The 23,892-nt window shown below is 45.2% G+C and overlaps 1 protein-coding gene across 3 annotated transcripts in view; it reads left to right on the top strand.

The window, feature by feature from the left end:
* URB1 (URB1 ribosome biogenesis homolog) overlaps positions 1-11,770 on the top strand; it is a 152,823-nt gene extending 141,053 nt beyond the window's left edge. For all 3 annotated transcript variants that reach the window (XM_033949919.1, XM_033949918.1, XM_033949920.1), the window contains 2 exons: positions 1-570; positions 10,515-11,770. In XM_033949919.1, the coding sequence (XP_033805810.1) occupies positions 1-570; positions 10,515-10,765 (821 nt within the window). In that variant the 3' untranslated portion in view covers positions 10,766-11,770. The remainder of the gene's footprint in view (positions 571-10,514) is intronic.
* Positions 11,771-23,892: the final 12,122 nt, after the last annotated feature.

The following is a 23,892-nucleotide window of genomic DNA, read 5'->3' as shown; positions in this document are numbered from 1 at the left end:
AAACTATTAAAGAGAGGAATAAGCCTCCACCATCTCAGCAGAACAGGAGGAGGATTGTGGTGGAAGGAGAAGAGGAACTGGACTCAAAGGTAGAACTGATTCACTTGGAGAATTGCAGGGACCTACTGGCATCCATATTGCTACACTGGGAGCCAGTGGGACCTCTAGCTGAGCCATGTGAGACTGCAGATTCCAAGAATAAGGCAAGCACACTGGAGAGTGCAGCTGCTTCTCTGGTGGCAAAGTGGGTATTGAAGTGTGCGACTAAGCACAACTTGACCATTCCCAGAATATATACAGTTCTCCAGTGGTTTCACGTGAACATTTTGCCAAATGGGGTCGTGGTGGAAGAGCTGCTCAAAGACCACATATTAAGGAGCTGCGTCTTTAAGCTTTACGGCAGAGTCTGTAAAAGTGCTGGTGGGACTTCAGACTCTGATGTTCTGCATCTTTTTAACACCATCATGATCAAGCTCTTGAATATTGAGGGCTGCGGCAAGACTGTTCGTCATCAGCTTGTGAAAGAAATGTGCCTCCGTGCTGCAGATGATGACAACAAAACCAAGAAAGGTAATCGTTCCTACTTTTTACCCGCTTATAAATATCTATAGTTACAAACAGTTCTTTCTCGTCCCTCCAGACCGGCACAGACAGATGGGTTTACGCTCCTCTGCCAGCAGGTGGAGACTGAGAACACATTGGCTTTTGGCTGTAGTCCAAGTGGGCTGTGCAGTCCCATCTATAATCAGTCTGTTCTCAGTCTCCAGCAGGTGGAGGGTGGTAATTACGCCTGTGCAGTCTTTCCTCTTCTTAGCTAGAGCCTGTTGGATCTGATTAGTAGTCTTTTTTGCAGTCCGTACAGTGCTTGTGGAGCACTTACAGGGGTCTGTCTGACCTCAGGGGGGTGCCACACTTGAGGGGGTGCCACTCGAGTGGTTGAGTCCCTCCCCCCATTTCCAGCACCTCCCCAAATTTTAATTAGAGGTGCCTCAGCTGCACGCCTTGCCACAGTCAGGGAAAGACTACAGCTTTGAGAGCCTGTGGGGTCTCCTCCTTTGTTAGTAAAAGTTTTTATCTTAAAAATAAAGGTCCTGAGGCAGTGCCAGTCTGAAAGGAAGCCTTTAATTGTGCTTAATTGATTTTTATTGCTAACCAACACTTAGGGCTCCTTTTACTAAGCTGCGCTAGGGCTTTAACGCGCAGAATAGCGCACGCTAGACCTTAACGCCAGCATTGAGCTGGCGTTAATTCTAGAAGCGTAGCGTGCAGTAATTTCCTGCGTGCGCTAAAAATGCTTGCGCACCTTAGTAAAAGGAGCTCTTAGTTTTTCCTCCCTAGTGGTTACAATGAGCACTTTTTAAATATCTATACTTATATACAGTTTTTCTCCTTAGAATTTAAATTGTTTAAAAAAAAAAAAGAGGGGAAGAAAAGTTTAGGCTGCAGTAAACTGGATAACCTAATGCACCACGCAGGGTCGGTCTGTCAAATAAGGGAAATTTCCCATATTTGGTAAGTCTCCATTCAGACTACCAAATGTGACCATCTCTGGGAAAATATGACTAAAGTTGCGGATCCAAAATTTTGAGACTGGCCAATTTTTCATGCCCTAGGTTCAAACGCAGTCACATGTTTGAATTTTTGTAACTTTTTTAAAAAAATTTTTACACAAAAGAATGGGGTTAGGCTGTCATGTTCCAAATTGTTTGCTCTAATAGAACTCATTAAAAACTTTTTGTGGGTGACTTTAGCCATGTTTTCTCAGAGATAATCTCAAATAAAGGAAAAATTATCTGATGATTTGCAGATTGACTCTGCACAGTGTATCCCAGGTACTGTCTTATTTGGAGATGAAAGCAAAGAGGCAGGTGCGAGTGGGCATCACACATGCCTTTTTTTTAAAAGTACGTGAGAAGGGGAAGGCATCATCTAATATAATAAAATGCTAGGCCGTGCATGCGCACTCCCATCGCGCGCGTCCGTTTTCCATGAGCTGTAGGCACCGCTGTATTGGTCTTGGATAAAGCCTGAGAGCGGACAACTGACAGTATTAATATATTTCACCGCCGCCGCAATCGTTCCCTGTAAGAACACACTCCCCCCCCCCCCCTCCCCACCGGATCGCATCAGAGGGAACGTGCTACCGAGGTGCTTAGCGCCTGTGAGGTTCGCTACAGCCGGCCGCGATCCTCAGTAGCCTTTTTTGATTGTAGATTGCTCTCTCTCTCTCTTTATTCGGGGCAGACCAGGAAGAGCAGGTAAAGGGTCGGGTACTCGGCTACCGGGCTGTAACCCAGGGTGGGCCCAAGGGACGGTTGAGAGCGGCCGCTCCCGCGCTATAGTTTGTGTGACCCCACTCCTCCCGTGAAGCGCTATAGGGGGAGAGCCAGACCGGGAGGAGAGGGCCCAGGGATCTGGGTGATAGGAGGAGAGAAAGTGAAGGGTGGTGTGGGCACCCGGGTGCAGGCGCTGCAGAAACCCAGGCAGAGGGTGCAGTTACTGCTGCATCGCGATAGCGGGCTCGAGTGAAGCGGCAAAGATGATCGCTGGGAGCAGTACTGCTGAAGGAACTGAGAAGGGGGAAAGGGCCACTTCCAGTTGCAGCAAGTGGACTTTCTTTTTACAGCTGATACTACTGCTGCTCTGTCACTGAACTTGAAATGTTGTAAAAGGATGACACTGGATGTTGGAAAGGGGAAACAGAGACAAAGGGAGCTATGTTGGATGAGGGGGAAGGGATACTAGGGATTGACAAATAAATTGGTGATGGATGAGGGAAGAAATATATAGAGAAAGATGGGGTGATTCTTGATGGAGGGCAAGACAGAGACAGCAGCATGCTGGATGGGATAGCAGAGAGAGAGAGAGAGAAGATGGAATGATGCTGGATGGGGAGAAAAAGGTGGAAATAGGGAAGGTAAAAGGGGAAATGGGAGCCTGAATATGGGTAAGTAAAAGGAAGGGAGCGGGGTTACTGCTGGACAGGGGGAGCAGGGAAGGGGTACTACTGGAGAGGGGGGAGGTAAAAAGAAGGGAGAAGGGCTACTGCTGGACAGGGGGAGCAGGGAAGGGGTAATGCTGGACATGGGACAGAAATAAATAAATGCCTCAGCGCCCCATTGTGCTAAAAGTCTACACATCTATTCTAGCACCCGTTAATGTAACGGGCTTAAAGACTAGTTACATTATATTACATTAGAGATTTCTATTCCGCCATTACCTTGTGGTTCAAGGCGAATTACAAAAGAGTTATAAATGGTGGGTTACAGTAGAAAATCATTGGTGAATTCAAGAGAAGTTGAGAAGAACTGATAGTATCTGTGGGGCGGGGTGAAAGCAGGAGGATCGAAGGTAATTGATATGTTAAGAGTGATTCAGTGATTTCTTGAAGAATATCGTTTTTATTTCTTTTCTGAAGATCTTGTATTCGGGGGTGGTTATCAGTAGGTTGGTGATTTGGTTATCCAGTTTTGCTGCTTGTGTTGCTAGTAGTGCGTCATACAGGTTTTCTGTTTGACTTCTTTGGACTACCAAGAATTTTTGGGAAGGGTGGGGGAGTTCACTGGACTAGCAGGAATTTCTTGGATAGTGTTGGAGGTTGGACAGGGGAAAACTCTGCGTGATTGGTCTTTTCTGGGGAAGATGATCAAGGGGTAAGGGGGATGAGATGGTAGTTATTAGCCATTCTGCTCTGATGCTACTGCTGCAGAAGAATGACCTCATCAAGGGGTTCCTAACCTGTGGTCCAGGTTCCCTAATAGATTTCAAGAGATTTGTGAACTTGGGTGGGAAAAAATTTGTAAGCAATATTGCTGGAGGACTGTCTGGTAAGGTTTGCATCTTTGCTAATGGTTCCAAAATTTGCACTAGGGGAGGCACTCCCGATGGTCTGGATATCATGAGGAGGGACCTAGTGAAGTTTGAAGAATGGTCTAGATTTTTCTAGCTAAGATTTAATGCAAAAAATTGCAGGGTTATACATTTAGCCTACAAGCCCCAGTACAAAGGGTACAGTATTTCTTTTTGTGAAAGAAGAGTGGGATTTGGGAGTGATTGTATGTGACGATCTTTTAAGGTGGCCAAAAAGTAGAAAAAAGAGATGGCAAAAGCCAGAAGGAATCTTGTGAGTATGGGAGAAAATTAGACACCAAGAGCAAGGAGGTGATCTTTCTGTAAAATTCTCTGATCAGACCTCATATAAAGTATTGTGTACAATTTTAGAGACTGCACCTTCAAAAAGATATAAACAGAATGGATTTGGTCCAGAAGGCAGAATGGTCACTGGTCTTTATCTTGAAGGTTATGGGGCCAGACTTAAATGTCTCTGTACTGTATATATACTTTGGAAGAAAGCTGGGAGAGGGAGATATGATGGAGACATTTGAATGTTAAAAATGTAAAACTCAAAAACGTGGAAATGTCCTATGGAAATGGTGGACTCAATTTAATTCTAAAATGTACTTTTATTTGTCCAAAAAAAAACAGCTCAAAAGCTCAATGACTCGACATGTACATGTTTCGGCCAAACTGGCCTGCTTCAGGAGTCTTGTGAATCTTCAAACAAGAATATCGACTCGTGGGCTTGATGCCAGGATGCTAATATACAGCTATGAGTAATCAAATAAAAAGGAAAAAAACACTGGAGCCGAGACATGTACATGTCGAGTCATTGAGCTTTTGAGCCATTTTTGGGGGACAAATAAAAGTACGTTTTAGAATCAAATTGAGTCCACCATTTCCATAGGACATTTCCACTCCTAGTTTCACGACATTTGAATGTCTCCATGGCATAAATGCGCAGGAGGCAAGTCTTTCAATTGAAAGAAAGCTCTGGAACAAGGAAATACGTCTTTTCAGAGAGGGTTGTGGATGCACGGAGCGGCCATACTCCAAACTCAATTACAGGAGCAGCTACAGCAACAACTACAGCACCTGTTGCCAACAATATTGGCCCCGCTCCTTCCGGTACCGGACCGGCCTGAGCCTCGCACCATACCACCGGAGTCGACTCCATCGGTACCATTAAACACGTCCATGCCGGTGCTCGCGGCGGAACCCATCAACCCTCTCGTGCAACTACACTCTGATGCCGATCCTCTCCGACATCTGGACCGTCGCCAAGCCCCCCGAGACCGGCACCGCTCCTCTTCCCCCGGTACCGTCTCCATGCGTTCTGGCAAATCTCTCTCTAAGACTCGCCACGCAGAACCATCCACACCACCGTCCCGTCCTATACACACCGACGTCAGGGACCCGGACCTCTGGGAAGAATCCCAACCCGGTGCCGACGATGAGGCTTCTTCAACCGACGAGGAGCCCTCCACAATCGATACCGGTTCCAAGCCTGAACAATCCTCGTTCACCAAATTTCTTCGGGAAATGTCAGCGGCTCTCTCTATCCCATTAGAATCTGACTCTAAGAAGTCACAGGCTTTCTTAGATGCCCTAGACTTCGAGCAACCCCCCAAAGAATTTCTAAAGTTACCCGTCCACGACATCTTACGGGAAACTTTCTACAAGAATTGGGAGAACCCTCTCTCGGTACCGGGGGCCCCTAGAAACAGGATAGTCTCTACAGGGTCATCCCTATCCTGGGGTTTAACAAACCCCAACTACCCCATGAATCTCTTCTTGTCGAATCCACCTTGAAGAAAACCCAGGGATCCAGTATTTATGCTTCTACCCCTCCTGGCAGAGAGGGCAAAACGATGGATAAATTTGGCAAGCGCCTTTATCAAAATTCAATGCTTGCAAACAGAGCCAATAATTACACCTTTCACTTCTCCTTCTACATGAAGCATCTGGTTCAACAACTCTCTTCATTACAAAAGTATCTTCCTGAACGTAAGGTCCCTCTTTTCCAACAACACATTTCCAGTCTGCTCCAACTCCGCAAATTCATGGTGCGCTCTATTTATGATTCTTTCGAGCTCACCTCTCGAGCTTCGGCCATGGCGGTTGCTATGAGACGTCTGGCCTGGCTGAGAGTTTCTGACCTCAACGTTAACCACCAAGACCGCCTGGCTAACGCACCTTGTCTTGGTGATGAACTTTTCGGAGAGTCCCTAGACTCCACCACCCAGAAACTCTCTGCTCACGAGACCAGGTGGGATACTCTCATCAAACCGAAGAAGAAGACTCCGCCTGCTCGCCCCTATAGACAGCAGTCTTCATACCAACGCAGATTCTCAGCCAGACCTCTTCATCCACCTCCGCAACAACCTCGCCGACCTCGTCAGCAACAGCAAACTCAGGCTCGCTCCCAATCTCATCAACCTGCCAAGCCTCTCCCTCAGTCAAAACCTTCTCAGCCCTTTTGACTCCTTTCTCCAGGGCATAGCCAGTCTCTCACCAGTGTTACCTCTTCCTCAACCTATCGGAGGACGCCTGCAACTTTTTCTCAGCCGTTGGGAGGTCATCACGTCAGACCAGTGGGTCCTTACCATCATTCGCCACGGCTACTCTCTCAACTTCCAGACTCTTCCACCAGTCAATCCTCCCATAGAGTCTGCTTCTCACTCCTCTCAAACCCTCCTCCTTCTCAAGGAGGTTCAATCCCTCCTTCTTCTCAATGCCATCGAAGAAGTCCCCCAAGACCAAAGGGGTCAGGGATTCTACTCCCGCTACTTTCTGGTACCCAAGAAGACAGGAGACCTACGTCCCATCCTTGATCTCAGGAACCTCAACAAGTGTCTGGTCAAGGAAAAGTTCAGAATGCTCTCCCTTGCCACGCTTTACCCTCTTCTCTCTCAACACGACTGGCTATGTTCCCTAGACCTCAAGGAGGCCTACACTCACATTCCAATCAATCAGACTTCACGTCGCTACCTCCGGTTTCAGATACAGCACCATCACTACCAGTACAAAGTGCTACCCTTTGGCCTCGCATCATCGCCCAGGGTGTTCACCAAGTGCCTTATTGTGGTGGCGGCCTTCCTCAGGTCTCACAACCTCCAGGTGTTCCCCTACTTGGACGTCTCCGCTTGTGCTACAAGCCACTCAACACACCATCTCTTTCCTCCATCTTCTGGGGTTCGAGATCAACTACCCCAAGTCGCATCTGCTTCCCACACAGCGACTTCAGTTCATTGGAGCTGTTCTTGACACCACTCTGATGAGGGCGTTCCTCCCCTCCGACCGTCAACAGACCCTGCTCCATCTTTGCCGCCAGGTGCTCCTTCATCACTCCATCCCTGCTCGGCAGATGATGGTCCTCCTGGGCCACATGGCTTCCACGGTCCATGTGCTCCCTCTGGCACGACTCCACCTCAGAACACCTCAGTGGGCTCTAGCCCACCAATGGTCTCAGACCACGGACCTTCTTTCTCATCCCATCTGTGTGACATCGTCTCTTCAGCGATCTCTTCAATGGTGGTTGAACTCCTCCAATCTTTCCAGGGGTCTGCTTTTTCATCTACCTCCTCACTCCATGGTCATCACCACGGATGCCTCCCCCTACGCATGGGGAGCCCACCTGGGAGAACTTCGCACACAGGGTCTCTGGACCCCTCAGGAACGTCAACATCATATCAACTTCCTGGAACTCAGGGCCATGTTCTATGCACTCAAAGCTTTCCAACACCTTCTCTACCCTCAGGTTCTTCTCCTGTGCACAGACAACCAAGTCGCCATGTATTACATAAACAAGCAAGGCGGCACCGGTTCTCCCCTCCTCTGTCAGGAGGCCATCCGCATCTGGACCTGGGCCATGGCCCGCAATCTCTTCCTCAAGGCTGTCTACATCCAGGGCGAACAGAACTCCCTGGCCGACAATCTCAGCCGCATCCTTCAACCTCACGAGTGGACTCTGGATCCGACCACACTCCACTCCATCTTCGATCGGTGGGGCACTCCTCAGGTGGACCTCTTTGCAGCTCCTCACAACCATCAACTGCCCCTTTTCTGTTCAAGACTCTACTCTCCTCATCGTCTGGCCCCGGATGCGTTCCTGCTCAATTGGACGGGTCGGTTTCTCTATGCCTTCCCTCCACTTCCTCTGATGTTGCGGACGTTGTTCAAACTCCGCAGAGACAATGCCACCATGATTCTCATCGCTCCTCGGTGGCCTCGCCAACACTGGTTCTCTCTCCTGCTCCAGCTCAGCTCCAGGGAGCCCATTCCTCTTCCTGTGTTTCCTACTCTACTTATGCAGCAACATCAGTCTCTACTACATCCCAATCTGTCCTCGCTCCACCTGACAGCTTGGTTTCTCTCGGGCTGACCTCTCCACAGAATCTGTCTCAGCCTGTCCGTCGCATTTTGGATGCCTCCAGGAAACCGGCCACCCTCCAATGTTACCATCAGAAGTGGACCAGGTTCTCCTCTTGGTGTCTACTGCATCACCACGATCCCACCTCATTGGCGGTGGAAACTGTACTGGACTATTTGCTCTCTCTGTCCGACGCTGGCCTCAAGTCTACCTCCATCAGAGTCCACCTCAGTGCCATCACTGCGTTCCATGAGCCTATCCTCGGAAAACCTCTTACGGCTCATCCCCTGGTTTCCCGGTTCATGAGAGGCCTCTTCAATGTCAAACCACCTCTGAAGCCTCCTCCAGTCGTCTGGGACCTGAATGTGGTTTTGTCAGCCCTCATGAAACCTCCGTTTGAGCCTTTTGCCACTACTTCACTCAAATTTCTGACATGGAAGGTGCTTTTCCTCATTGCCATCACCTCTGCCAGGAGGGTTAGTGAGCTGCATGCACTGGTTGCCGACCCACCTTTCACTGTTTTTCACCATGACAAGGTGGTTCTGCGCACCCATCCTAAGTTCCTTCCCAAGGTGGTCTCGGACTTTCACCTCAACCAGTCCATTGTTTTGCCTGTCTTTTTTCCCAAACCCCATTCTCATCCTGGGGAGCAGGCGCTGCATACGCTGGACTGTAAGCGTGCCCTTGCTTACTATCTTGATCGCACCAGGGCTCACCGCTCATCCCCTCAGCTCTTTCTATCTTTCGACCCTAACCGTTTAGGTCGCCCTGTCTCTAAATGGACGCTTTCTAACTGGCTTGCTGCCTGCATTGCCTTCTGTTATGCTCGGGCCGGTCTCTCACTGGAAGGTGCTGTCACGGCCCACAGAGTCAGAGCTATGGCTGCTTCCGTGGCTTTCCTCCGTTCCACGCCCATCGAGGAAATCTGCAAGGCTGCCACTTGGTCCTCAGTTCACACGTTCACTACTCACTACTGTCTGGATGCCTTCTCCAGACGGGATGGACTCTTCGGCCAATCTGTGTTACAAAATTTATTTTCCTAATGGCCAACTATCCCTCCTCCTCCTCTGTTAGCTTGGAGGTCACCCATACGTTAAGAATATGCTGCCTGCTTGTCCTGGGATAAAGCACAGTTACTTACCGTAACAGGTGTTATCCAGGGACAGCAGACAGATATTCTTAGGACCCGCCCTCCTCCCCGGGTTGGCTTCTTAGCTGGCTTATCTTAACTGGGGACCACGCTCTCCTCCGTCGAGCGGGAAGGCACCCGCGCATGCGCGGTGCGGTCAACTAGAACTTTCTAGTTAAAAGTGTCCGTACCGGGGTTCCGTCGGTGACGTCACCCATACGTTAAGAATATCTGCCTGCTGTCCCTGGATAACACCTGTTACGGTAAGTAACTGTGCTTTTTTGCTGTCTCCTTGCCCACTGTCTCTCTTTTGTTGTCTGTCTCCTTGGCTGTTTCCTGTGTCTCTCTCTCTCTCCTTAGTGTTTTGTTATTTTTTTCAATCTGTCTCTTTAGCCCCCTGTCCTTCTGTGAGTGTCTGTGTGTCTCTCTCTCCTTGTCCTCTGTGTTTTGTGATTTTTTTCAATCTGTCTCTTTAGCCCCCTGTCCTTCTGTGAGTGTCTGTGTGTCTCTGTCCTTGTCCACTGTTGTTTGTTTGTTTTTTTAAATTTCTGTTTAGCTCCCTATCCCCTCTGTTTCCATGGCAACCCTGCTCGCGGATCTGAGTGTAGGGCCGGGTCTAGCGGCGCCATGTAGCGCGGAAGCGGAAGACGGGGCCTCAGCACCTGCCGGGCGGCTCGTGCCGCCGGCCCCCAGGAGCTGGAGGCCGGCGGCGGACATGCCTGACGTGCCATGGTGCAGGAAGAACAGAGATCGGTGGCTAGCAGCGGCGCGAGGTGGAGAGCAGGGAGGCTGATGTGGTGACATAAAACGCGCGCATGCGCACTCGTGTTTCCGCGATGGATCAGGGAACACGATTTTTGAGTGCGCATGCATGGCCTACCATTTTATTATATTAGATGTAAGTTGAATGTGCTTTTTTGACTTGTTATGTGGTCTTATACTTGTGTGTTGCACTGTTAATATTTAAAACTTAATAAAGATTTATAAAAATAAAAAAAGAATGGTGGTTAAGGCACAAGTTGAGAATCAGGATTTCTTTTTTTTTAATATTGGGCCAAAAAATTCAAAGCTCATCTTTAAACAACAATGTAAATGTCTTGTGAAATAGAAAATGCTAGGAAGATGATTAAAATACGATATATGGTGCATTCTGATTTTTTTATTTTTTTTTTGCAGCTGCTTTGATATTTTTAGTTTCTGTCTACATTGGAGACATGTGGCTGGGAGCACAGAAGCTGGACATGTTAACAGCTCATATTAAAATGGTTTGTAGAACTGCCGATGAGATAGTAAAATGCAATAATGAGAGACCAGGGAAACAAAGAACAGAAGCCATCGTGTCTCTTTGTAAAGATACTTCAGCTGCACTGCTGGCAGAAATCGAAGTCTCGGCAGCTCATCCAGAACCTGCAAAGGGGGGCGACTGATTGATTCACTACAGTCTTCCGTTTACAGAATCCAAGAAAACGACTGTTCAGCTGAAAAATGCTCAGAAGGTTTGTTTTACTCAAGAGGACCTTGTTTACAAAGGGACACATAGGCAATATACTGCACAGGGCAGTTCACAAGTTTATTATAAATTTGATTAATCGCTTATTCAAAATTCTAAGCGATGTACAAAACAATAAAATTACAAATTTCTGGGGGAAACAAAACAAACGAATAGAACTAACTGACAAAACATATTAAACAAACGGATAAGATGGGGAGAAAAATGCAAGTTATTGATAGTAAATAAGACACTTATGGGGAAAAAACAATAGGAGGGGTGAGTGCGGTGGGCTTCAAAAAAGTTTAGAAATAGGATTCAATTGAGGCTCCTAATCAAGCTTTCTAGCTATCAAAAAAGAAAAAGAAAGCTTTTTAACTTGCTCTTGAATCTGTCTAGATTGCGTTCTTCCCTTAAATAAATAGGGAGGGAATTCCATGTTTTGGGGGTTGTGACAAAAATGGCAAAATCATTAAATAAAACAGAATAAAAAATATTACAAGTCTGAAAATAATACTTTTTAAAGAGCCAAAGTTTAAAATGCTTCCCAAATAGAAGTTAACTTAGGGCTAGATTCACTAACCTGCCTCTCCTTGCCCGATCCATGGCTGATCCACGGCAAGCCGACCAATTCACAAAGGGAGAATATTCAAATGGGGGCGATCAGAGGCACGCCCCCATCTGACGGCACGGATTGCTGTGTAGCCATCCTGACGCATGCACAGACCATTTACTTTGCCTGTAGATGGTCTGCGCATGCGTTTACTGTCCTGCCTGTTCATCCGAGCCCTCAGGAGTCCTGGCCTGCATCAGCATTTCCTCTCTGTGAACTTTGCAAGCACGAAAACGCTTCTCCTGGGGTTAGTGGCGCTCAAGTTCACTCAGCCCCGGCGAGTCCCCATAGCTAAGTAGGCATAATTATTGACTCTCCTGCTCTCTGCCGCCCTTGCCCACAGTGCAGCCCCGCGGGTTAAAACCACAGGCTCGCACTGCGGGGAAGGGCGGCAGAGAGCAGGAGAGTCGGGGCGGCAAGAACAGGGTAAGGGTTAGCCTCCGGTGCTGTTCTGAGAAGGAGAAACATCAGAGAGCAGGGCACTTTTGATGGGGCAGGGAGCAGTTTTTTACACAAGCGACTGGTCCTCACCAGTCGCTTGTTTATTGACCGGCCAGCCAGTCGGTGTGTGTAGTGAATCACGTCCTTCCTGCTTTGCATGTTGTTTCCCCTCATTTGCATGCACGGATCAGGATCGGATCGGTACACAGGTTAGTGAATCGAGTTGGAGGGAAATCAGGTCACACGATTGGTTTGCTTAGCGAATCTAGCCCTTATTTCAGTAGGTAACACCTGCCAAAAACTGGCACAAAAGAAACTGAGTTCCTGAGTAAAGAAGGCAGTGCAGTCTGAAGTTACTATTGCCAACCTGTGGCTATGTCTTAAGGGTAGACTGGAAGGGGCTGTTTGAATTATAATGCAAAATTTATCGTATTGCATTCAGAACTGGCAAATTGCAATAGTGGCAAGAAAAACCAGGAGAGTCACCTCCACCATCTAGCGAACAAGCAAACAGTGGAGACTTTCAAAACACAAGTGTACCCCCCATTGATTTTAAGAGGACATGGCCACTATTGCAATTTGTGCAGTGGCTTGACACGCACGTGTTTTGGCCTAACTCAGGAGCCTTATTTTAGCACAATATATTTTGCAGAATGCAGTGTTATCACAAGTGAGAACAACTTCTCGAAGGACACTAATTCTTCCCCGCCTGTGCTAAAATAAGGCTCCTGAGGCAGGCCAATTAGGCCGAAACACGCACAAATTGCAATAGTGGCCATGTCCTCTTTAGAAAATCAATGGGGGGGGGGGTAATTTTATAAGAGGGTGCTTATAAAAATTGTCAAAGGAAACATTTTTTGGCAATTTGGAACCCCTGTATACAGTCTCTTAATCCAGGAATGAGGAGTCTCATTTTAAATAATTTGCAAATATGATGTTTGGGGAGCTGGGTATGTTAGCATTACTAACATTTTCAGATGTGACATGGACAAGAGGTCATAGCCTGAAACTGAGCGGCAGCAGGTTCAGGACTAACATCGGAAAATTCTGTTTCGTACAACGAGTGGTGGGCACTTGGAATGCTCTCCCGGAAGAGGTTGTGATGGAGACTACTGTTCTGGGTTTCAAACGCAAGTTGGATTCATACCTTCTTGCTAATCATATTGAGGGATATGGGAAAACCGGGTCTCCATAAAGGAGTACCTAAATGGGCCTCCGCGTGTGCGGATCGCCGGACTAGATGGACCTAGGTCTGATCCGGAGAAGGCATTTCTTATGTTCTTATGTTCTTATTCTGATGCGAGTCCATCAGAATATATACTCAGTGTGGCGCAGTGGTTAAAAGCTACAGCCTCAATACGCCGCTCCTTGTGACCCTGGGCAAGTCACTTAATCCCCCCATTGCCCCAGGTACCTTAGACAGATTGTGAGCCCACCGTGACAGACAGGGAAAAATGTTTGAGTATCTGAATAAATTAATGTAAACCGTTCTGAGCTCCCCTGGGAGAACGGTATAGAAAATTGAATGAATAATAAAATAAATGTTTATGGATGGCTTGATTGGGGCGGGAAAGGGGAGGGTGTGTGAATTAGGTGAGAATTTCATGGGGGAGTCGGTGGCTGTTTGGAGGGGAGTAGGCTATAAGGAATAAAGCCTCTCTCTTATGTTATTAAGTTTGTTTATATATAAATAATTCAAAATTGAAAAAAAAAATTGTCAAAAATGTGCTTGTCTTATAAAGACAATATAGACGCGAATGAATACAAAATATGTTCCTAGAGCAACGCTCAGAAGTGCACAAATTGCTCCAAGACAGAAGTGAATGTTGCATGTGTGTACACAGGATTTGTACACACATTCGTACACAGCAGCTGTGCCCCCTCCCCAGGAACCCCTTTGCACATATTGGGCCAGATTCTATAAATGGTGTTTAAAATTAGATACTACACTGAACTCCCTAAGTGGGAAAATACTACAAACGATAAAGACCAACGATTTCCCACTACTATGAAAAAGTGCATAAACAATACACTATATAACTATTACTGGAAAGGCCTCAGTCACGGAGCCTACGCAAGTCATAGACACTGACTACAAAAGTCCGCGTAGTTTTCCAGCTCCTTAGCTCCAATCATTGGCCATATTCCAGTCACTAAACTATTTATTGCAATCACTTTTATTTTTATTTTGTTTTATCTTTTTTTCTCCTTTAAATAATTTAACACCTATTTAACACCAATTTAACACCTACCAGTTTCAGCACAAAGAATGTACGTCCCCAGTTTCAGGAAAGGCGGCAAGAACAAGCGATCAAAGGACCCGGTTTGGATCTCAACAGAAGCAAAGAGGGCAATAAATGACAAAAAAGTATCCTTCCGGAGATGGAAAAAGGACCCAACGGAGGAAAATCACCAGGCGCACAGGAAATGCCAAAAGGAATGCTACCGGGAGGTTAGAAAAGCAAAAGGGAACTACGAAGAGGGGCTGGCCAGGGAGGCGAAGAACTTCAAGGCATTCTTCAGTTACGTAAAGGGGAAGCGACCAGCGAGAGAGGAGGTGGGGCCGTTGGACGATGGGGATAGGAAGGGAGTGATTAAGGAGGATAAAGAGGTAGCTGAGAGGTTGAACACGTTCTTCTCGTCGGTTTTCACGAGCGAAGACACATCTAATATACCGGACTCGGAGGAGCTCATGAGTGGGGAACAGGCCGAAAAATTGGAGCACATAGAGGTAAGTAAGGAGGATGTCCTCAAACAGATAGACAGGTTAAAATGCGGCAAATCGCCGGGCCCAGACGGGATCCACCCAAGGGTTCTGAAGGAACTAAAACAAGAAATAGCGGGCACAATCCAGCATGTTTGCAACCTATCCTTGAAAACTGGAGAGGTACCAGAGGACTGGAAACTGGCGAATGTCACACCTATCTTCAAGAAGGGATCGAGGAGTGACCCCGGGAACTACAGGCCGGTGAGCCTGACTTCAATTATAGGGAAGATGGTGGAAGCTATGATCAAGGATGGTATTTGGGAGCACATCGAGAGAAATGGCCTACTGAGAACAAGCCAGCACGGATTCTGTAAGGGAAGGTCATGTTTAACGAACCTTTTGAACTTCTTTGAGGGAATAAGCAGTCGGGTGGACAATGGGGAACCCATAGACATCATTTACCTCGATTTTCAAAAGGCTTTCGACAAGGTGCCACATGAAAGGCTGCTTAGGAAGCTGTGGAACCACGGGGTGGGAGGGTATGTGCACAGATGGATCAAGCACTGGTTGTCGGGTAGACTGCAGAGGGTCGGAGTAAAGGGACAATATTCTGACTGGCGGGGAGTCACGAGCGGTGTGCCACAGGGATCGGTGCTGGGGCCATTACTCTTCAACATATTTATCAATGACCTGGAAAAGGAGGCAAAGTGCGAGGTTATAAAATTTGCAGACGATACCAAACTGTGCGGCAGAGTTAGATCCAGGGAGGAGTGTGAGGACCTGCAAAGGGACCTGGACAAGCTGGAAGACTGGGCAAACAAATGGCAAATGCGCTTTAACGTGGAAAAATGCAAGGTCATGCATATAGGGAAAAAGAACCCGTTGTTCAACTACAAATTGGGGGGGGCATTGCTGGGAGACAGCAGTCTAGAGAGAGACTTGGGTGTGCTGGTGGATGCATCACTGAAGCCATCTGCGCAATGCGCAGCAGCCTTGAAAAAAGCCAACAGGATGCTGGGCATCATAAAGAGGGGCATAACAACCAGGACGCGGGAAGTCATCATGCCATTGTATCGAGCGATGGTGCGTCCACATCTGGAATACTGCGTTCAATATTGGTCGCCGTACCTCAAGAACGACATGGCAGTACTTGAGAGAGTCCAAAGGAGAGCAACGAAACTGGTAAGAGGGCTGGAACACTGCCCATACGCCGAGAGGTTGGATAGGCTGGGGCTCTTCTCTCTGGAAAAAAGGAGGCTCAGGGGAGATATGATAGAGACCTTCAGGATCATGAGGGGCATAGAGAGGGTGGATAGGGACAGATTCTTCAGGCTGAAGGGGACAACAGGTACGAGGGGGCATTCGGAGAAACTGAAGGGAGATAGGTTCAAAACAAATGCAAGGAAGTTTTTTTTCACCCAAAGGGTCGTGGACACCAGGAATGCGCTACCGGAGGAAGTGATTAGGCAGAGTACGGTACAGGGATTCAAACAGGGATTGGACGGATTCCTGAGGGGTAAAGGGATCGTGGGATACTGAGAGAGGTGCTGGGATGTAACACAGGTATAGAAAGCTAACCAGGTAAGTATAGAAACCCAACCAGGTCGTGCATGTGCAAGACCGGAGGGTTAGGACTTCGATGGGAAGATAGGACTCAATGGGAAACCAAGGTGGCAAGGGGGCCCCTTCTGGTGATTCAGACAGGTCGTGACCTGTTTGGGCCGCCGCGGGAGCGGACTGCTGGGCAGGATGGACCTATGGTCTGACCCGGCGGAGGCACTGCTTATGTTCTTATGTTCTTAATAACTTATTCTAAAAGAATCGCTAACTAAAAGTTAGCGATTCTTTTAGAATAAGTTATTGATAGGTATTAAATTATTTAAAGGAGAAAAAAAGATAAAACAAAATAAAAATATAAGTGATTGCAATAAATAGTTTAGTGACTGGAATATGGCCAATGATTGGAGCTAAGGAGCTGGAAAACTTCGCGGACTTTTGTAGTCAGTGTCTATGACTTGCGTAGGCTCTGTGACTGAGGCCTTTCCAGTAATAGTTATATAGTGTATTGTTTATGCACTTTTTCATAGTAGTGGGAAATCGTTGGTCTTTATTGTTTAAAATTAGATGCCAGAAAAAAATTGCTGCTAAGTGCTATTCTCTAAAGCGCGGAACTTTGGGCGCGAGACTTATGCCCGGTGTAAATGCTGGCATCCAAGTTAGGTGCACAGACCTAATATTCTGTAGCTGTGCATGCAGATTTTCACACTGTGGGAGTTAGGTGCACTGCCTTATAGAACAGCAAGCAGCCAAATGCTTGTGCAAATATTAATGAGTGCCAATTAACATCTATACTTGGTGGTTGGCATCCAATTACTGACATCAGGCAATTAATCTGCATGCACATCTTGGGATTGTACATATTCAAATTTGGTTGCTGTATATAGAATCCAGGAAATTTTGTAAAATATTCATCTATGTGTACTGTATATGCACCTGCACAAGTTTATAAGAGCCATTTCCACAAATAAAGCATTACAGTAGACTCTCAGTTAACCGGCACTCATGCGGATTGGTAGATGCTGGATAAATGTAGTTTCTGGTTGCTTAGAGTTACTATTAAAAATAGGCCTAACTAATACTATACCCCATGCCATACTATAAACTCTTCCAGACAAACTACTGGACATGTGGTAGGCATACTCAGGTGTTGAGTGCCAAGTTTCCACCAGAAATTACTACTACTATTGATTACTACTACTATTTATTATTTCTATAGCACTACCAAATGTACGCAGCGCTGTACAGAGTCAGAAAGAAGACAGTCCCTGCTCTAAAGAGCTTACAATCTAAACAGACAAGACAGACAAACAGGATGTCATGGATACGGTTAAGGGGAACAGTTAATCTGCTGTCTGGGTTGGTGGGCAGTGGGGAGTAGGGTTATGGATTGGCGGACAAACTCAGATAATTTATTCCAGGCATAGGGACAACTAGATGAAAGGAACGAAGTTTGGAATTGGCAGTGGAAGAGAAGGGTAAAGCTAAGAGCGACTTATTTGAGGAATGGAGTTCTCTGGGAGGCGTATAAGGAGAGAGGCGAGATATTGAGGGGCAGCAAAATGAATACACTTGAAGGTCAGCAATAGGAACTCGAACTGTATGCGAAGGTGGATAGGGAGCCAGTGAAGTGATTTAAGGATCTGGTTTTTGAAGCGTGTCTCATGCGGAGCTTCTATGAATTTGCACTTTTGGATTGTTTAGCTTTTCCACATCTCTTCACCCTAGGACTAGCAGGGACCCCTGAGGAAGAATCTCTTGTCAAAACACGAACCATGTTGGGTCCAGCGCTCCCAGCAGACTAGGTCCTTAAGGTTTTTATGCGAATTGCTATGTTTATTTTTTTAATAAACTCCATTTCAAGAACATTGTCTCTCCACAGTGGATTTTTTTGTTTCTCTTAGACTTCTTTCTTTGTGGATTTTCCAGGGTCAATTTCTTTACTCTTAAGGAGAGGGGTGACATGAGTGTAGCGAAATTGATTTTATTTTCATTTTCATTAAAAGTATTACTGTATTTTTTGGGGGGGAGGGGGGTTGCTTGAGTTCTGGTTAACAGAGAGTCTACTGTACTTACATGCAGAAAATGCTTTATAAAATTGCATTTATAGATTAGTTCCTGAATATTAATGCACAGAAGTGTTTATTTTCTCTTCAGCTGTATAGAAACTCCTGGGTTTATTATTCATACTGCAGCTGCTGGGTTTTTTTTTAAAATGTTATCTATACAAAGAAGCAGCTGTTACAAATGCGTCCCATTCCTTGGTAATCATCATTCCAGCAGTATTTAAAATACAAAGAGTCGTTTAGGCTTTGTGTTGAGTAATTGTATCATTGGATGCCTCTTGTAGATTTGAACAGTAACCAATCCAGCCTAGTTCAGATTAATTCTTGTATAAAGTAAATCCAAATCTTTTAACTAATGTTAGTGAAGAAATGAACCCCGAACTACGAAGGCATAGCTCACATTTCACAGCCTTTGCTAACAGGTTTCGTCAATCATCCAATTTTCAAAAATATCTGTGTTCCCCCTGTGTGCTGGTGAAGCAATAAATCACAGCTTCTCTCTTCATATTAGATTTTCAAAACTTCTAAAATTCACTTATCTTAAATCATTAATGATTCTCTACTCTGTGACATATTTTGAATGAATTCTGCATCGGAGAACTTAGAACTCAGCAACCAGAGCAGTTTGAACCTGCGCCTTAGTGACTGTGCATTCGTGTCGGTGTATTTTTAGATAACAGCTAATATCTGAGACACCGTCTTTTAGTCTCCTTTAATTAGTTTTCATATTGACTCCCTTCTGACGCAGAAACACCCGAAAAGTGTGTCATATTCCACATGAAACTTTTATATAGGCAGCACTCCTGGTTGTTGTTTTTTTAATTTCTTTCTCACTGTACTTGTGTACTATACCCACTGGAATACTCGATGGATAACACTGCTCCATCCTTGGTTCCTAGAAGTGATGTGCTCTGAAAGAAGAAGGAAGGTTTTGGATACTTTCACGTGACTTTCCATGAATGAGTTTCTGCTGTTTAATTCATTTTATTAAAGGAACATATGCCTGTATCGTACCTTAAAAATGTGGACAAAGATAATAGCCTATTTTTGTATTTTACATTATATATTGCTGACATTGTAAAAAATGGATCAGTTCAATTATTTACTTAAAATAAATTATTATTGCCTAACAAAAAAAAAAAATAGACTATCATTAATTGGAACGTTCTTGCACTGGAAAAGATGCCAGGTGCTTTGCGTATGGAGAGATGTTACTGAACTAATTAGCAAGCATTGTGCTGGTTTACTGCACTCACCTTCTGATTGTAATGAAAACGTGTTTAATTTTAAGGAACTAGATTTAACACAGCCATTCTGAAGTCACATGTCTGCTCTGTAGAAGGAGTTGTAGGAACAGAGCCTCAAGCTTTATGACATGAAAGCTGAAACAATGCATTGAAAAGTGTGTGCACAAAATACAGTTAACTGTTTGAATACGTAAGTGATACTTGTTTGGTGCTGAGAAGTAGGTGCCATAATGGGATGCACTCAGCAGCACTTCTGTAACAGCCCTTAGGCGCACCTATGCTGTAGAACAGGGGTGCCCAAATGGTCGATCGTGATCAACCAGTAGATCACAAAGGTAACACGAGTTGATCGTGTTGCTTTTGCGATCTTGTTGTTCCTGCCTCCCCGAGCCAGGCCTGGCGCGTACAAGTGCCGGACCCACAAGCCTTCACCTGGCTGGCCTGGAACTTCCTCTCCGACGTCAGAATTGAGGTGGGGGAAGGCTTGTGGGCCTGGCACTTGCACGCCAGGCCTGGCTCAAGGAAGCAGGGAGAAATCAGCATGGTGGCTTTGGGGGGCAGGGAGAGAGAGAGAATCGGGGGTGGAGAAATCAGCGTGATGGCTGGGGGGGCAGGGGAGAGAGAAAGAAAGGCAGGGGGAAAGAAAAAGAAAGACAGAAATAAAGAGGGGGGCAGGGGGAGAGAGAAAGAAAGACAGAAATAAAGAGGTGAGCAGGGAGAGAGAGAAAGAAAGAGACAGAAAAGAGAGCAGCAGAAAGAAAGAAATATTGGATTTACAGTCAGAAGGAAGTGCATCCAGAGACTCATGAAATCACCAGATAAAAAGGTAGGAAAAATGATTTTATTTTCAATTTAGTGATAAAAATGTGTCCATTTTGAAAATTTATATCTGCTGTCTATATTTTGCACTATGGCCCCTTTTTACTAAACCGCAATAGTGTTTTTTAGCGCAGGGAGCCTATGAGTGTCGGGAGCAGCGTCGGGCATTCAGCGCAGCGCCCTGCACTAAAAACCGCTATCGTGGTTTAGTAAAAAGGGAGGGGGTATTTTGTCTATTTTTGTATAATTGTTACTGAGGTGACTGCATATTTATCTGAAAAATACCCCGAATACAAATGATAATTAACATTTTCTCTGCGTACAGTGTGCTTTGTGTTTTTGTAAACTTTATTGTTGTTAGATCATTTTGACTTGGTCATTTGAAAAGTAGCTCACAAGCCAAAAAAGTGTGGGCACTCCTGCTGTAGAATACCAGCACAAACCCACTTATGTGCACCAAAAGTTAGATGGTGATCACTTACCACACTGGTGCCAAGTGGATGTGCCTAGGTCAGTGTCTCTCAAACTGTGTGCCACGACACAGTGGTGTGTCCTGAAGAGATTCCGGGTATGCCATGAGAGATTCCAGAATTGTATTTTATTTTTAAAAAATTCCCTTCGTAAGTATACATTAGAACAGATGACATGTATATCGCTTATGCAAGAGTCTATCAATGTTATGAGCGTCTATGTGCATAAGGATACAACCGCCCAGACAAGCATCATTCTTTGATCTAATCTAATCTTCCATTTGTGAGTCGCAACATACCTATATAGGCTAAAGTCGACAGATCAAAGAGGAAGGGGAAAAGAAGGAGGGGAAGAGGACATGGAGAGATAAGAGGAGGGACTTAGATGTAGGAGATGCTTTGCAGAAACTGAGATAGTTGTCAAAAAGGTGAGTCTTCAGGTTTTTTCTGAATATAGTGTAGTTTGTCTTTTTCCTGATAACTTCTGGTAGGCCATTCCAGATTTTTACACCCAGATAAGTTAGCATAGAGTGGAAAATTTGTTTATAGTTGAGATATTTTGTGGATGGTAGGTTTAGTTGGACTCTTAAGGATTCTTTTTGATGTTGACCAAACATTAGAGAATAATTGGATGAGAGGGGCTGCTGAGCTTCCGTATAGGATCTGGTGTAGGATACATGATGACTTGAAGATTATTCGGGATGATATTGGGAGCCAATGTAGTTGCCTGATGAAGGTTGTAATTGTCGAATTTCTTTAATTTGTAGATTAGTCTAACGGCTATGTTCTGGATGAGTTGTAGTTTGTGGATAAGAGTGATGTTGATGCCAAGGTAGGCGGAGTTGCAATAGTCCATTTGGGGTAGGACCATCATCTGAACGATCAGAACAAAGTGGTGTGGGTGGAAGTATGGTCTTGTGAGTCATAGTTGACGCATAGTGTAGATGGTCTTTTTCCAAAGGTTAGATATTTGTGGTTCCATTGTGAGAGTGTCGTCTAAGATACAGCCTGGTACCTTGGTAGATTTTTCCATTATGAGAGTGATGCCTGATGAAAGAGTGAGGTTAGGTATGACATTCTGTTGTGCGGTGCGGAAACAAATGGCTTTGGTCTTAGTGGCGTTCAGTTTCAACTTGTTCGTTGCCCAGGTTTGAATTTTATCTATATTGTTTGAGATTTTTTTGGCAATATTTGGATGGTTATTGGTTATGGGGATGAGGAGGAGGATGTCGTCGGCTGTGATTGGTCCTTGAAAAATAACGGCAAGTAATTTTATTTTTAATGCAGTAATTATGCTAATTTGAGCAACAAAGCAATCAAGGCTTTATCATTTGGATTTTCTTATCTTTGTGAACTTGGATTTCCAGCTCTGACAGAAGTTAAATTGGAAAAAAGAGAATGACTTCAGATGGTTGTTGATGAAATGCATATTTGCTTGTCAACTATCGAGCCATGTTTTCAGTTAATTTGCACTCAAAAACAAGCACATCCATCGCATTAGCAATTCTTAGTTTCACCATTGTTACAATTATCCAAACATAGCTTAAAGAATTTGAAATAAATAACTCTCAAATTTATTTTTTATTGGTTTTGCAATTTTATCATTTCAATTATAATGTTCTGTGAAAAATATTTGCTCCATTTAGTGTGCCAGAGCTAAAAATGTTTGATAAGACACTGGCCTATGTGCACCAGACAACATGCACCACTGATAATATTCTAGAAACTGCTCATGCTGTTTGGTAACATGGCTCACCCATGCTTTGTCCATACGTACTCCCCACCCCTTGCAGTTCCTTTCAAATACAACATTCTCACTCATTATAAACTATGTAGTGGTCTTCCTTCTTTCCTATACAGTTTTCTGGTCCCATATTCACCACAAAGAACACATTACGTTCATCTCAGCAAGTTACTGATTGTCCCTTCATTTTGGTAATTATTTCTCGATTTTCATGGGAATTCCTCTTTCTCCATTATGGCCCCCACCCTTTGGAATTCCTTATCCTACTATCTCCGCATCAAAAAATCTTTTGCGACTTTTAAGGCGCAATTGAAGTCATACTATTTTTCTTTGGCTTTCCTCTCTTGACTTTTTTTCTTATTTTACTCGTGCTATGGATCACCCTTTCTTCTCAACTTCTTAGCTTATATTGTTAATTGTTTGGGCAGAATTTCACTTTGACTTCCCTTCCCTTTTGTTGCACTCCTTCCCTTCCCCAACTTTTTTGTTTTTATTGTACCCTTCCCTTTCTTTATCCCCCTTTTTTGTACCCATTTTTGTTTGTATGTTGGTTGCATTTTTGTTTTTGTTTATTGCCTACCTTGTTATGTCTTTTTAATTTTTGTTTTTAATATATTATTATTGTAAACTTCTTAGACTAACTGTGGTTGTATTTACGGTATATCAAATAAATTGAAACTTGAAGCACTTAGGCACTACCTTATACAGGGTGGGCCACGGAAAAGTAGCCTTCCTCCGGTGATAGTATGACAAGATGAACGAGCAAGTGGATTGTTTTTATTCATTTACCCACAACAGATGGTGAAAGCGGTCCCTGTTTATGTCTATCCACCTTTGGGCACGTCGGATCATGTTGGCTGATACTGCTTGCACCTCTTCAACAGTGATGCTGTGAATAGTGTTGTGATCTTTTCCTTGAGTTCATCCAGGGCTAAAAATCACATGTGGACAAGTCCGGGGAACGTGGTGGCCATAACCCCTTGCTCACAGTTCATGAACCTGTGCCAGTGAGTCGCGCGAGGTGTGGCATGTTGCCCCATCTTGTTGGAACAAGCAGCAGATTTTTTTCTTGTGTTGGTCGTAAAATTGTTCAATTGCGTTTCCTTAATGGATCCGCTTTGCACATAGCCTTCCACAATCACTATTCGCTGTTCCAGGGAGAACACCATCTTACTGGCACCAGTATTAGAGGTGGGCTACTTTTCCGTGGCCCACCCTGTACAATAAGACCTAGTGCATCTACATATCTCACGGCCAATTACTGGCACTAGCGTCACAAACAAGTGGTGCATATGTTTAGGTGCCTGTTTTTAGAATTGCCCTATGACAGGGGTAGGGAACTCCGGTCCTCAAGAGCCGTATTCCAGTCGGGTTTTTAGGATTTCCCCAATGAATATGCAT

Source organism: Geotrypetes seraphini, chromosome 6, assembly GCF_902459505.1.
Source record: "Geotrypetes seraphini chromosome 6, aGeoSer1.1, whole genome shotgun sequence".
In the NCBI taxonomy this organism is placed as follows: domain Eukaryota; kingdom Metazoa; phylum Chordata; class Amphibia; order Gymnophiona; family Dermophiidae; genus Geotrypetes; species Geotrypetes seraphini.
This window is presented reverse-complemented; position numbering and strand designations above follow the sequence as displayed.